General features: G+C 40.5%; 1 protein-coding gene across 1 annotated transcript in view; it reads right to left on the reverse strand.

Annotated features, from left to right (window-relative positions):
- LOC118427922 (echinoderm microtubule-associated protein-like 6) overlaps positions 1-14,698 on the reverse strand; it is a 45,906-nt gene that overhangs the window by 24,549 nt on the left and 6,659 nt on the right. The window contains exon 2 of the mRNA XM_035837888.1: positions 3,513-3,565. Within this exon, the coding sequence (XP_035693781.1) occupies positions 3,513-3,565 (53 nt within the window). The remainder of the gene's footprint in view (positions 1-3,512; positions 3,566-14,698) is intronic.

A 14,698-nucleotide genomic window follows, 5' to 3' on the forward strand; every position in this document is an offset into this window, starting at 1 on the left:
TTGCCATTCTTCCAAGAATAATTACGTTGTCGGAGTTTATCTTAGTTCCCACTTTATCTATAGAGCTGTCGAGCTCATCCAGACTATTGCCCTGGTCCGACGGCGGCCTGTAATATGTACCAATCATTAGCGGTTTCTTTCCTGCAAGTTGGGTTTGTGTCCAAATGATCTCACAGTCTGTGTCCAGATCTGGTCTGTGGGTGACAATCAGATCATTCCTGTTTGCCTGAAATACACCACCTCCTGGGCCAGTTTTTCTGTCTTTACGGTGTACTATGTAGTTGTCAGGGAATATTTCACTGCTTGATATGTTTTCATTGAGCCATGACTCTGTGCCCACTAATATGTCTGGTTTATAAGTGTCAATCACAGTTGCCAATTCAGCAGTTTTATTTCGAACACTCTGGCAGTTTACCAGCAGGAGTTTAGCCTTGTTCTTTTTGTGGCTATTACCTCTAGTGTGAGTTTTCCCCTGCTTTGATCTAAGTGGGGTGGATGTTGCCGCCGGTGTGTCACCTATTAAACTTGAGTTCAGCGTATCAAATGAATTTACCGAATGGAAGCTGTCATCAGTGATGTCGAACATGTCTGATGCAAAGTTTGGTGTGCCGCAGTCACAGCATATCCATGAGTATGATTTGTGGGTTTCTAATACAGTGTATACCTGGGAACATAGCCCAATGCAATCTTTGTGATACCATCTATTGCAGTCATCACAACATATGGCAGCTTGTGTGTTCTGTACAGCCTTGTTACAGCTCCCACAAAGACACTTAGGTGGTCTAGGTCCTGGGTTCACCTCAACATCTCCACTTAAAAGCAGTATTAGTATCATTGACAGCTTAGTACTATCATTGTGCATCAGTAATTTGTTGCGGCTGAAATAAGTCCCATTGAGCCCACTGTGTTTAATCATGAAGGCAAACGTGGCCCAGTCAGAAGTACAGTCAGATCTGAAAGTACATCTGACATTTCCTTCATTTATCTCATGTTTTGTGTTTGGCTGTGATCCTGGTTCGGCTTTGCTGAGCATTAGACAAAGAGCCAGAAATATGCATGTGCAATGGAGTTCCATCCTGTTTTCTATTCCTACCAGCGGGACCCAGTCACCGCTCTCCTGTTATTTACTAGCGGGCTTCTAAGTCACCGCTCTCCTGTTATATACCAGCGAGACTCCAAGTCACCGCTCTCCAGTTGTTTTCCAGCGAGACTCCAAGTCACCGCTCTCCAGTTATTTGCCAGCGAGACTCTAAGTCACCGCTCTCCAGTTATTTACCAGCGAGACTCTAAGTCACCGCTCTCCAGTTATTTACCAGCGGGCCTCCAAGTCACCGCTCTCCAGTTATTTACCAGCGAGACTCCAAGTCACCGCTCTCCAGTTATTTTCCAGCGAGACTCTAAGTCACCGCTCTCCAGTTATTTACCAGCGAGACTCCAAGTCACCGCTCTCCAGTTATTTACCAGCGAGACTCTAAGTCACCGCTCTCCAGTTATTTACCAGCGAGACTCCAAAGTCACCGCTCTCCAGTTATTTTCCAGCGAGACTCCAAGTCACCGGTCTCCAGTTATTTTCCAGCGAGACTCAAAGTCACCGCTCTCCAGTTATTTTCCAGCGAGACTCCCAGTCAACGCTCTCCTGTTATATATCAGCGGGACTTCCAATCACCGCTCCTGTTACGCAGTCACCACTTTCCCAACTCTGCTCTGGATTGATAAGTGTTCTTGTGTTAAGTGATCGGTCCGAGTGGAAAGTAGTGAATTCCAAACAGGTTCTGCTATCGCAAACCTGTAAATTGTGCTGTTACAGGGGTCTAGCTACCGCCGGCCGAAACCCGACGTGTCGCCGATAAACCACGCAAATTCAACAACTGTGGTACAGACCAAACAAGAAATATCAATTCCAAATGTTGTATTTTGTAAATGAAATCACCAAATAGCCTATAGAAGTAAGTTCAGGTCAAAAATCTGCTTGATACCTTTAAAATGATTTTATGGATGTTTTTAGGTGGTGTTCTGACCGAACTGTATAATTGTGCCTCCTGTGCCCAGGTATTAAGCCCAATGGACCCGAAATTTGGTATGATAGTGCATGAGATATTTACTAAAAGGACCCCGATATCATTAGCCTGGGTACCATTCTCCGCGGTCGGCTTTGGGGTGTTTTACCCGGCACCGACCTGCTTCTGTCAGTCTGTCTGATTAGCTGCCCTTTGAGATTTCGCCGATAGAGCTTGTAGCCGGCCTTTTGAGTTTACCCCGACTTTCTTTCTTGAAGAACAACGGTGTCTTCTTTGTTAATGTGTGAATCACTAGCATACTGTTTGCGTGTTGTAATCAAGAAATAAAAGTGTGATTACTGTACAGTACTAGTATGAAAGAACCGTAATTTCGAGTCATTCTCAAACTGGATTTTTTTTTTCAAATTCAATTTTAGAACAGTCCATTTTCGCAAGGAGGAGCGGAGTAAAAATAGCTGAATTTGCTCCTAAGCAAATACCGGCCTTTCTAGTTTCATTACTTTTCTATAACGTTAAGTTTTCAATGCCAATGTAAAGTTTTGTTTTAGTGCCTAAAATTGCAATTCAGCGTCCTAAGGTGCTGTGAACGATTTAGAGATCAACAATAAATGAACAATTATTAAACAGTTTGTGACCTATCGGTCGCAGTGCGAGTGTAGCCTCTAGTGGGCGCTAATGGTGTTAAGAATATATGACGACACGGGTGTTATATAGAATGTTTATGATGTAGATAAAAGCAACCAAATGGTTACATAAATATAAAATCCAGACGAAACGACGACAGAATTGACGCCACTAGATCTATAGATCAGCAACAACCCAATGATGATAGAACGAAATAAATAAATAGTAGACTTGCGCAAAATTAGGTAACAATTCTTTAAGAAGATTCACTGTGGTACAAATGACATGCACCGACAAGATGAACAACGAATCATGTAGGTATGCAGACGCATTATCATTTGGATGATGGCGCAGTCTTAGTACTGATCAAGTTTACAGCTTTACTTAATCTAGTGGTAAACGCCAGTGGAAAGATACATATTAAGGAGATAATGAGTGCCGGTACGGTGATAGGGACGATAAAGGGAAAGTTATCTGGGAAGCGTTTTTGAATACACACATGTTAGGAAATAAATACTATTGAACATTGAATTATTTTCAAGGTTAGTGATTAATTGATTGATTAATTGATTTCTGTGGGTTTACTTAGGTTTATGACCAGTGGAAATTTCGGGAGGCATAATTTCAGTAATATTAAAGAAAAAGGAAAAAATACTATTGAAAAAAGTGGGCAACTTAGCTTAGAAGTAAAGATTTAAACACCCAGTGAACTTAAAACTAAGTGCCGTGTACAAGCTAATTCTTAAAGATATGCAATCAGCCTTATGGGGTAATGCTATCTCCACAATCTTGACCTTATCTGGTACATCTTGTTTGATAAATTCTACCTGCAATGAAGGATATTGTTTAAAAACTGACAAACTGCCTTACTTGATGATGCAGGGCCCGTCCTTCCCAGCCTGGTGTCCCTGCCGCGGCGTCAGCTGGGAGAAACAGACAAGGTACAATTATCAACTACAACTGTGAAGTCCTGTTTTCCTTTAATACCATTAATCATTAACTACAACGATGAAACCATACTTTCTTTTGATACCATTTACGTAATCTTTATTGAGATACGGAACACCGTAGCATGTCTTCTACGTTCTTTGGGGAACATATATGGTATGGATTAATTATCAATTACACTTAGTTGCGAATCCATAACCCGAATGATGAATCCAAATAGCTTTGGGAAGACTGTGTTCAGCTCTCCCAAATTTAGATTTAGGTCCGAATGGAATCTTGATCTGTGTATGTATATCAAAATGCGTTATCTTATACCACAGTAATCACCATGTATGTAGAGCACAGTAATAAACAATAAACGTTAAGTACAGGCAATTTTTTACACTCAATTCAATTGCACATTGTCTTATCTAACTACAATTTCAAACGTATGTCCTGCACACAACTTTTATTCATTCATTCATCCATTCATTCATCCATCTTTTCATTTATCATTCATTCGAATTCGTTCAAACATTGATACAGGCACTCAATAATTAACAAGACAGGCAACTCATTAGAACATAGTCAATGGTAGGTTTGCATCATGATTGTAGCTAACAACCCCCCTCCCAACGTAACACCAAAACTTTCGAAGTCATGATGATGATGATGAAAACTTTTGAAAACACCCCGTCTTCACCCAAATGTGTCATTTGCAACAGATGCACTTGAAGTTCTCAGAGGCAATTTTGCTACAAGTGCACCGCCGAGACATGAGAACCGGTCTTAAGTTTCCTCACAAGGAAATCATACTTCAATGATAAGACCATCAAGGTAGTTAACTATAGCTCTGGGTACTATCGTCATTTAGTTTATTCCTTTGGGTTCGATTCTTTGTAGTGTTGATGACACCATCATCATTAGCTGGTGTGTTACGCCGAACGGCGGTTATACCTGCTATATCGATACAGATACAGATGACGAATCGATCTTCGTTTATTCCCCTGATCGAAATAATAGACATCTGGAAAAGTGTCGTTTGTTTTCCTCTTCTTCAGACGCTGTTGGTTGTAGCAAATGACTGTGACTTTCAGTCAATTTTGTTACAAGTGTACCACAGAGACTCCGTTACAAGCCTCCACATTTTCCCACACGGAAACCATGTATTTGCGGGACTAACTGCAGTTATGGGTGCTATATCATGCATCAATGGTGATACTACCCCTGGCTGATGGATCAGGGGAGTTAACCATAGCTTTCCAATCTTTATTGACACGACAGCGACTTTCGTAAGGTCTACATGTATAACAACTACTTACAGTACAAATAAACACACATATATGGATATATATAGGTATGAATAAATCAACATATAGGGTCTAGCATGTCATTAACACTATTAGTTCTACGGTATAAACATTCGTGGATATATTTGCCTACTTGTACACGGTGAGGGTTATCGCCTCCCAGAATGTAGTTGAAAATTTATCTATCGAACAGAGAGTAGCAAATTCTTTAGAGCAAGTGGAAAGTAATGTGAACAGCTCTGTGCGTTTATCATTATATCGAGAACAATCCATAACAAAATGACGTTCGTCTTCGATCATTATAGATTGCTTCAGTTTATTCCTCTGAGTCCAATTCTTTGTAGTGCTGATGATGAACCCATCGTCGTTCTTAACATTGACCGAAACAATAGACATCTGGGAATGTGTCGTTTGTTTTCCTCTACTTCTTCAGACGCTGTTGGTTGTAGCAAACGACTGTGACTTTCTCAGAGACAATTTTGTTACAAGTGTACCACAGAGACTCCGTTACCAGCCTCCGCATTTTCCCAAACGGATTGCTACAGTTTATTCTTTTGAGTCCAATTCTTTGTAGTGTTGATGACGAACCCAGGGTTAGCCCTTGACAATAGCCTATGGCTAGTTGGGCAGCCCTGGCTGTATGTATACAGCTGAACCAATAAATAAATAAACTCATCATCGTTCTTCCCATTGATCGAAACAATAGACATCTGGGAATGTGTGGGGTTTCTTTAACGTGCATGGGGTGGTGCTATGGGTGCTATAATTACTGATTGCTTCAGTTCAGTCTATTCCTTTTTTCCTTTGAGCCCAATTCTTTGTAGTGTTATTGATAAATCCATCACCGTTTTCCCCTTGATCTAGACCATAGACATCTTGTCTCCCTCTTTTCCCGACGCTGTCGGTTGTAGCAAATGAATGTGACTTTCTTGGAGACAATTTTGCTACAAGTGTGCCACCGGGACTGCATTACCAGCCTCCACACTTCCGCACACGGGAACATCTATAATAAGACAATCACGGGACTTACTGCAGTTATGAGTACTATTATGATGGATTGCCTAGTTGTTGTTTTTTTTTCCTTTGAGTCCAATTCTTTGTAGTGCTGATTGTGAGTCTACCGTCGTTTTCCCATTGATCGTAGCTCATCTAATGTTGAAAAGGAGCTTTGTATCTAGATCTGTCCTCTCCAGACTCATTTGGTTGTTACAAAACTAGATGAGTAAGTCGGTACAGGAACCTGGAGGTGGTCTGAAAGGCACAGATTGAACAGCCATATCTTCGCTGGACCGACCGACCGATCTATATTTGGCCAGTTTCTAATTTCTTTAGCCTCCACCAGGCCTTCCTACAAGAAACAAACCTTCCTATAAGAAACCAACTATTTATGAGTATATCCAAAATACACGCTTACTTTCTGTTTATTCCTGACAATGAGAAATCAGTCCTGCTACTAAAATCAAAGAACCCAATACATCATAAAAGAAGCGGGTAAATTCGTCTTCCACTGCCTAAAAAGAAGAAGTCAAAATGCAGTTCCTAGCACCTTTGTATTTTCCTTATTTTACATGTTGTTTGTACCTGCAATTAGCCCTCGGGCAAGACTTTGCAATAAACATCCCCCCTACAAAGGTGAGGGGATTGTAGAATTCGGAAAAAAAATCGGGAAATTTGCCAATAGGCTCATGTTCCTCCTCCGCGGTCGACCGACTCCTCTCGTAGCAAAACTCCTCGGTCAAATTTTTCTTTCTATAGTAGCCATCGTAGTCAGTCTGGCAGAGACTATAATTTCTGCACGCTAACCTTGTCGGGAACGTCTGGTGGAGTGATTTTTCAAAATCGGCGGAAATGAGACAAACTCGACGGTTCGCAGCCATTGGGAATCCTCCATGTTGTGCATCTCCTAGCCATTATGATAATTTGAAATAGGACCACTGAAACTTTGAATTTTCCTAGCCCTTTATTAAAGCAAAGAATTAAGAAGATGAAGTAGAAGGCTAAATGAACAATTGAATCAGACTTCCTGAAACTGTGTGGACCAGGATCTTCTTTTCAGACTTTGAAGCAAACGACTTTGGTGATGGATCGGGTTACAGTTTACAGTTTACTAACAGCATCAGGGAGACTTGCCGTCTCGGGTGGGAGATTTGTTACCACGTGCACGTGGGTGAAAACAACTCATGGGAGTACAATCACCCCTCTGCGTATTGCACCAGTTATGTACTTAGTACCCCCGCTGTTAAATCAAAGCGGCAATTGTTGAGTGACAATTAGTAATTGTATAATAGCCTGCAAAGACCAACTGTCAAAAGTGTACGTTAAGTACACTCTGCAAGTGTGAAGATTGGAAGCTACAGGCGTCACCTTCTTCCCGAAGATGGTATCAAATTAATGTAGGATAGCAACTGGGCGAATCAAGTATTTAAGTAAAAACTATCATTTTTGGTTCAATCAAAGTTCATTGATGATGCAGTGTTTGGTAAGGTTTGAGGGTTTTGTTGTTCAAATCCTTTTTCATGTAATTCATGATTTATCAGTGTCACGAGTCAATAAGGTCCATTTTTGACCCTACCGGTCTCCATTTCATGTGGAGGGTGGGCTGGGCTGGGCTGGGCTGGGCTGGGGGGGGGGGGGGGGGGGAAAAAAAAAACTTTCTTCCCACTAGTTTTCCGGAGAGTTAGACAGCAGAACCACTATGATTTAGTTGATTCAAGTTGGTCATTCTGTTTTTAACGCTCTGAAGGAGAGTCTCTCTAATACACCATAACAAAGGTAATACTATCTAAAAACGTGACATATCCTCATTGGCGCCAGCAGGCTCAAAGAACCCTTTGATTTCTATCGTCACATTTTGGCATTTTATTATAAAAGTCTTAATGGAATCTATACACTTAAGTTGAGGCTTCTAAACCTCGTTGGCTATATAGCCATATTCTACCTCCCAATTATGAGCGTAGTTTAGGCCACAAAAGTACTTTAGTTGATCCGAGATTCAGTAAATATTACTCTGATATTTCTTGCCTTCAATTAGAAAAGCACTCCGAATCTAAGTAGAACGAAATAAGTAGACTAAAGTTGAGCGAAATAAGTAGACTAAAGTTGAGCCTTATAAATCTTGTTTGTTGATAATCGTATTTAAGTTTTAATTTGTAGATGCAATTCAGACCGACCAAAAGTAATTACGTTGATCCTATTTAAGCTTTATGAACTTCCTACGTTTTCGTGATCACATATTGCCTTCCAGTCATGAATAAAAATGCCAGCCACAAACTTTGATTTTGAGTTTGTCTCTAAAGGTCCTCAGCACATTCAGCAATGACATGTAAAGCAAGTTCAGATCATAAAACGACATTCATTGATTTAGTCTGTGTAGTCTGAAAAAATGCCTCCGTTGAAAATTTGATTTCAAATTCAGCCTAACCAGTCTAACCACAAAGCTCACTTAATTTACTTCAAGTGGATTTGATAAACCTCTTAATTCGCATGATTACATCTATGAATGACTCCTAAACGCGAACACACTATAATCAACTGTTCTATGCGTGTATGGAATACGTTTGGCCGACCTTTTCAACTCAGATATGAGACAGATATATAACACGGCCCAGAAACCACTCTGCGAAGTCGTTATTCCCTCAAATCTCATTCACGGTCGCGGCATGAATATTGCTTTGCTCCGGGTTATAACTGCGATTAGACGTCACGAATGGGTTTGCTGTAGCTTCACTAATGGCAGAGCAGAAAGGTGGGGTAAAGGTGGGGTAAATGGTTTGGTAAACTTTCGCTAATGGGCAGTGCAGAATGTTGGAGTAAAGGGTTCGTCCAAGTGTACATGAGAGGGTCAAAGCTATATATCAGGCTGGTTTAAGGATTAGGTCCAAATCGGAAATAACGGCCCTGAGGGGCCGTTCGCCGGCTGTTTTTTTTTTATTATTATTATCACGCGTGGCTCCGTTGGATCAGCTGTGGCTTCCGGGATATATTTGAGCACGGCCGGGACCCGGGTTCATTTTAAGTCGGACTTAAAATGAATCCGGGACCCGGTAACAAATAGACACCTTGACTATACCCTTGGAGAACTCCGAGGGGTCCCTCCTGTATCCGTCTTATTGTCAAAATGGTTCGACATTTTACCATGCAAGATTTCACCTAGTAAGATGGCGACTGTGACCACACCTACGAACACTCTGTAATGGCAATCTAACCTGTTTGCTTTAACTCTCCACTGAAGAGGGTTTGATGGCTTTGTTATCTTGGATACACAGGAAAACAGAGCAACAGAAACATCACAAACAGGTGTGTCTCACCTGTTTATCTCACCTGTCAGCTCGTTAGATAAACAGGTGATTAGGTGTGTACTTAAGGTGCAAACACGCCAGGTATCCCAGGTAAACAATGGTGTTAAACTCTACCCCTGACAACGGACAATACTTGCACAAAAATAAACCTAGTGTGAGGGAAACGGATGAGATTATAGTGAGCAGATACGTACAGACGGTTTTGTTATCTAATTATAAAGATTCAGATGATCACTAGAATTAGCAACAGTATCAATGATTCTTTTCTTTTAGAGTAAATGGTCTTTATCTATCGGTTTGGCTGTTCAGCACGCACCGCCAGAGCTGCCCAACTAATCCTTGGATTTTTAAACAAATTGTGGCTTGCACCCAAACTCAAACATATCAGCTCTTTAGATGGTCTTTCTAGGGCCGTAGGGGCACTGCGTCTCTGTGAGAAAAGTCGTTAAGTTAAAGTGCCTCACACAGATAATCAATATCGGTAGTAAGCCATGAGTTTAGAAACTAGGACTTCTAGATCTGGGATTTCAGCCGAACATCCTTATTTTCGACAACTCGACCTCACATGTCATACGTTAGGTCATGAAAACACACATTCATCGCATAAGAGAGAAAGATCTAAGGTCCTGATTTCCCAGAAATTGAGAAAAGTTTCATTTAGAGTTTACCAAAAGTTTTTTTCATGCTTATAGCATCTACTATTACGCTTGACTACAAAGAAGAAGGTTACAAACGCCTTTGCCCACGTGTGTGGTATAATGACGAAGGACAAACTGTAGGTGTGACCCAGAAAAAGAAAAGTCAGCAACATGTTTTATAGTGTTCCGCCAGGGCTGGATTAAGAGATTCAGTTTCCGTGTTTTGGAGTGATTTTGTAGTGAGCTTTTGTACATAAAATGTTTGGCTTAATGGTACGTATCTAAGCATTGGCCAGCTGCGTACAATATGATGAACAACATGTGCGCGTACGCCTGGTTTTGTGACAAGGACTGGTTGAGTTCTTAGAAACCTGCAAAATTGGCCAGACTCTTGCAGTTTAATGCATCTTTAATGCTTGTATACACAGAGTCGTAAACGAGTTTGAGAAATGCCCAGCTGCGTACACTACATTAGTGGCAAAGTGGTAAAAATGCCCGGAGGAGTCTAAAGTTTGCATGTGCAACTCCTTACTACCCTTTCTAAGACTCTAGTATGATATCTTTGAAAGTTTCATGCGCAAAATGTAGTAAAACACACACACACACACACACACACACACACACACACACACACATTACATATACATATAGATACACAGACACACACAGACACACACAGACACACACACACATATATATATATATATATATATATATATATATATATATATATATATATATATATTGGCACAAATGCAAGCATTCTCTCTCACACACGCGTAAAAACATATACAGGCATCATACATGTAACAACCTAAACCTCTGCGGTATAAGTTCGGGTCAGTGAACGATTATCCTTCTAAATCCGGGTACAACTTTGGCAAACGGCAGGTAACTCCAAAGTAAACCCCACATTGGCACACAGAAACGCCTACTCCCATGTTTAAAGGGTAACATGGAGCTGAGTAAATAATCTGTAGTATTAAGGGTACTCACCTCGGCCTTATGCCCCTTGACGTACCTGAAACAGACCAGGAAACGGACAAAGTTAGGGCCGGATGTGGCGTACGTGTCTTGTTTGATGAGATAATAGAGGCATTCACTACACCTGTGCCCATCGTGTTTTTCTTTGATGAAGAGATGAAAGCCTGGATGTAACGACGTGAACACTATAACTCAAGGTTTAGATGGATCAGTATTAGGGTATTTGGATAAGTCTCTGCTCTTGTGGCAATTGCGTTGATAGAACTTATCTTTTGCTCAAAAGTCTAAAAGCTAATCCTGACTCTAATCCCCAAACCCACGAAACATCACGGTGTTAACAGAGCGCTATGGATACACTAAGAAGTCTGCTTTTTGTGATATGACGAGGACCGGTTCAAAACTCAAGGTTTATATTGATCCCTTTTAGGATATTTTGGTATATTTGGATATGTGGTTAAGTCTCTGCTTTTGTAGCATTTGCGTTGATAGACTTTCGCGGATTTGTATCTTTTCTTCAAAAGTCCAAAAGGCTAAACCAGACTCTAATCCCCCACGCCACAAAACATCACGGTGTTAACAGTGCGCTATGAACACACTAAGAAGTCTGCTGTTTTGTGATGTGACGAAGACCGTTCAGGTTTAGATTGATCACTTTAAGGATATTTTGGTATATTTGGATATGTGGTTAAGTCTCTCCTTTTGTAGCAATTGCGTTAGCAGCACTTTGCGGATTTTGTATCTTTTGTTCAAAAGTGTTAAATGCTAATCCTGACTCTAATCCTGAACGCCCCCAAACAGCATAGTGTTAACAGAATGCTTTAGATACACTTAAAAGCGTACTGATTTTGTGATATGACGAGGATCATTTCAAAGTGCACTATTATGATAACTCAAGGTTTAGTTTGAGAGTTTTAAGATATATGGGTTTATTTGGATATGTGCTTAAGTCTCTGCTTCTGTAGAAATTGCGTAAGCAAAAAGATTAGTGCACTTCGGCATGTCACTAATGGATTTTCAAATAAAGTCTCAAAGTCTCAAATAAACTTTGTGCATTTTGTATATTCTAATCAAAAGTATAAAAGGCTGACTCTAAACCTTTACGCCGGCCACGAAACATAACAGTGTTAACAGAGTGCTATAAATACACTTTAAAGTCTGCTGTTTTGCGATATGGCGAGGACCGTTCCAAGTAGCACCGTCCGTTTGCGAGACGGAAATTAGCATGGGCAATCTCACAGACTCTGTTGACCTCTTGGCTAATGAGGTTGAATATATACAAACTCAAATAAAACGACCTCCAAGAAGGATAATGCATGTCAGTCTAAGTGTCCGGAAGTTATATTTATCCCCGCGTTTTATCCAGTTGTGGAAATCAATTTGTATGTAAATAGCACTGGTATGGTATATGTGTGGACGTTATAGGGCAAGGCGCGGTATGTGCGATATATTGTAGCAGAGTGGGGTGTGGTGTTAAGCTGCTTGTTGCAAAATATTGAAATAGCTTTTTTTATTTTCAATTCCCACTTGCTCTATAACGGAACACCGATGTCGACATTTATGTGATGATGCTACAATGATAATGAATTGATACATTAAGAACTACATTAAGAACTGTGCAATTAATTTAAAATATTGTTAATTTGGTACCATCAGCATATATTATATATATATATATATATATATTATATATATATTCATTTGGCTTCTCGTTGTAAACGAAGATTAACAAAAAAAACTCACTCGTTTTGTTGGACACACTTCGCTTTTCTGGAATATTATGTTCGTCTTGGTTATGTGCATTAGGGCGTATTTCAAACAGAGCAATGGGCTCTCTTTTATATGAATAATGCACATCTTGTTCTTGTTTGGCCCAAAATATCTTTTCTTGTGTTGGAACCCTGGCTGAAGATAGAAGGAGATGGAAAACTTACGTTGATAGCATTGCTGCCCCTACGGCCGATGAGGCTATGGGACCGGTGAGGTGAGGTGAGGTGTGTTGGAACTGATCCTCATTTTGCATTGGACTTGCTTTTAGGCTGAAATATTTACTGTGGGTCAGTTTGTCTTGTTACGTCCCGAGGCAGATCATTTATAATCTAACCAGAACTGGACTGTGATGAATTCACACACGATGTCTTCGTGATGCCACCAGACTAGTTATGAGCCTTTTAAGGCCTTGCTGACTTAGTGCTATGGATAATATTCGCGCGCGCATTAATGTTTGCCTGTTCTCCAAAAATATATACCCGCACATAACACAATATCATCCCTGGTCAATCAGAATGCTGTGCTTGTCAGAGAATCTGCTGTCCAGGCTAAGGGGCACATGGTCAGGGCATGGGGCTGTAGCACCCTTGTTCCCCTCTTTTATCAATGATGGCAATAAAAACTATTATTTTATTGAAATTATTGAATTGAATTATTGAAATAATGGCGATTGTCTCTTACTGTCTTACTATAAACAAAATCGAAAATAAGACGAACTGAGCCGTGGAAAGAATGGCCTGAATGTTAGGTCCTGACTCCTGAGGTGTAGCCTTGTTTTTTAATGGATTGTTCTTTATTCTTCCAGACGCATTGGTTTTTAGGGTCTCTAGATGATGTCATCCATAAAATCAAGCCAGTGTGGCCTAAACTAGAATATTATATTTTACAGGTTAGTTTGTAGATAAGTCGTTGTTGCAACCAGAGACTGAATACCGCAAATGCATTTAAGTTCGCGGGGATTTAATTTCGCGGGAAGCGGGAAAAAGGACTATTCACGGTGGTTTCAAGTTCGCGGTAGCACCATGGACTGTAATCCCTTACTGCCATGGAAAAATGTTCGCGGTGGTTTTAAGTTCTCGGTGAATTGGCAACGCGAAAACCGCGATCATCTCTGCATTTACAGTATCTACAGATCAGCCAGAACTGGAATGCGATGATTTCCAATGTCTCCATGGGGCAATCAGACCAGCTATGTGGGCTTTCAAACCGGAAAAACTATCTCTGCAACACAGTTTGCACGGTTTATGATGCAATGCATTTTCCTTTGAACAACCTCCTTACTTTGACCGAGTCCGTGTGCCAGATCTTAACTTGAAAGACACGCATCAACTCGTTACATGTCCAACGACTGACCCCAGCACGCCACGGCTGGCAAAATACAATCTATCGTAACTTATCATTTTCTCTAATCTAGAACTTTTCCTAAGGATTGATGCTTTTACGTGTACAAAAGCAGAGTTTAGTCCGTCGTGACTGGAAAAATAACCTTATCGTAACTTATCTTCTCTTCAATATTGTATGATGAATAATTCTATATGCGCAATATTGACAGTTCGGACAGTTTGTATGCCCAGAGGCAGTTTGTCTGGTAGAGTTTTTATCCTGTAGTTTATGATATGCATGTTGGAAAAAGCTTTAAACAAGGTAAGGGATAAGAAAGGAAATGATGTGTCACTATGTCCGGTTTTAGCCAGATCGTTATAGTATAGCCTCTTTTCCGAAAACTTTCTCGAAGCGTTTTGCAATAAATTTACATATATTGTAAAGTGAACCGCGACTTCCACTGTTGAAAGAGTCTTGAAACGGAACTGATCGTCGTAACATTACCCGCGGGGTAGCTTATGTCCGTTGCTTTTTAAAGCAGGGTATTCATAATTTAGCGATATTAAGTCGATGACAGAAGTTTCAAACTATGACATACGTAATATTTTGAAAATACACATTGTGTGTTGTCTTCTGAGACTTGTATCCGTCCGTCTACTTAATATCCGTTAAACAACGGATATAAGTTACCCTGTGAATAAAGGTGAAGTAGCGTCAAGTCTCCAGCCTTTAGTAGTAGCGTGCTGCAGCATTCTGGTGAGAGATATCGGGTGTTCGAACTCTCAAACCTCTTGTCAAGAAGAAAAATG

This window comes from Branchiostoma floridae, chromosome 12, assembly GCF_000003815.2.
Source record: "Branchiostoma floridae strain S238N-H82 chromosome 12, Bfl_VNyyK, whole genome shotgun sequence".
Taxonomy (NCBI): Eukaryota; Metazoa; Chordata; class Leptocardii; order Amphioxiformes; family Branchiostomatidae; genus Branchiostoma; species Branchiostoma floridae.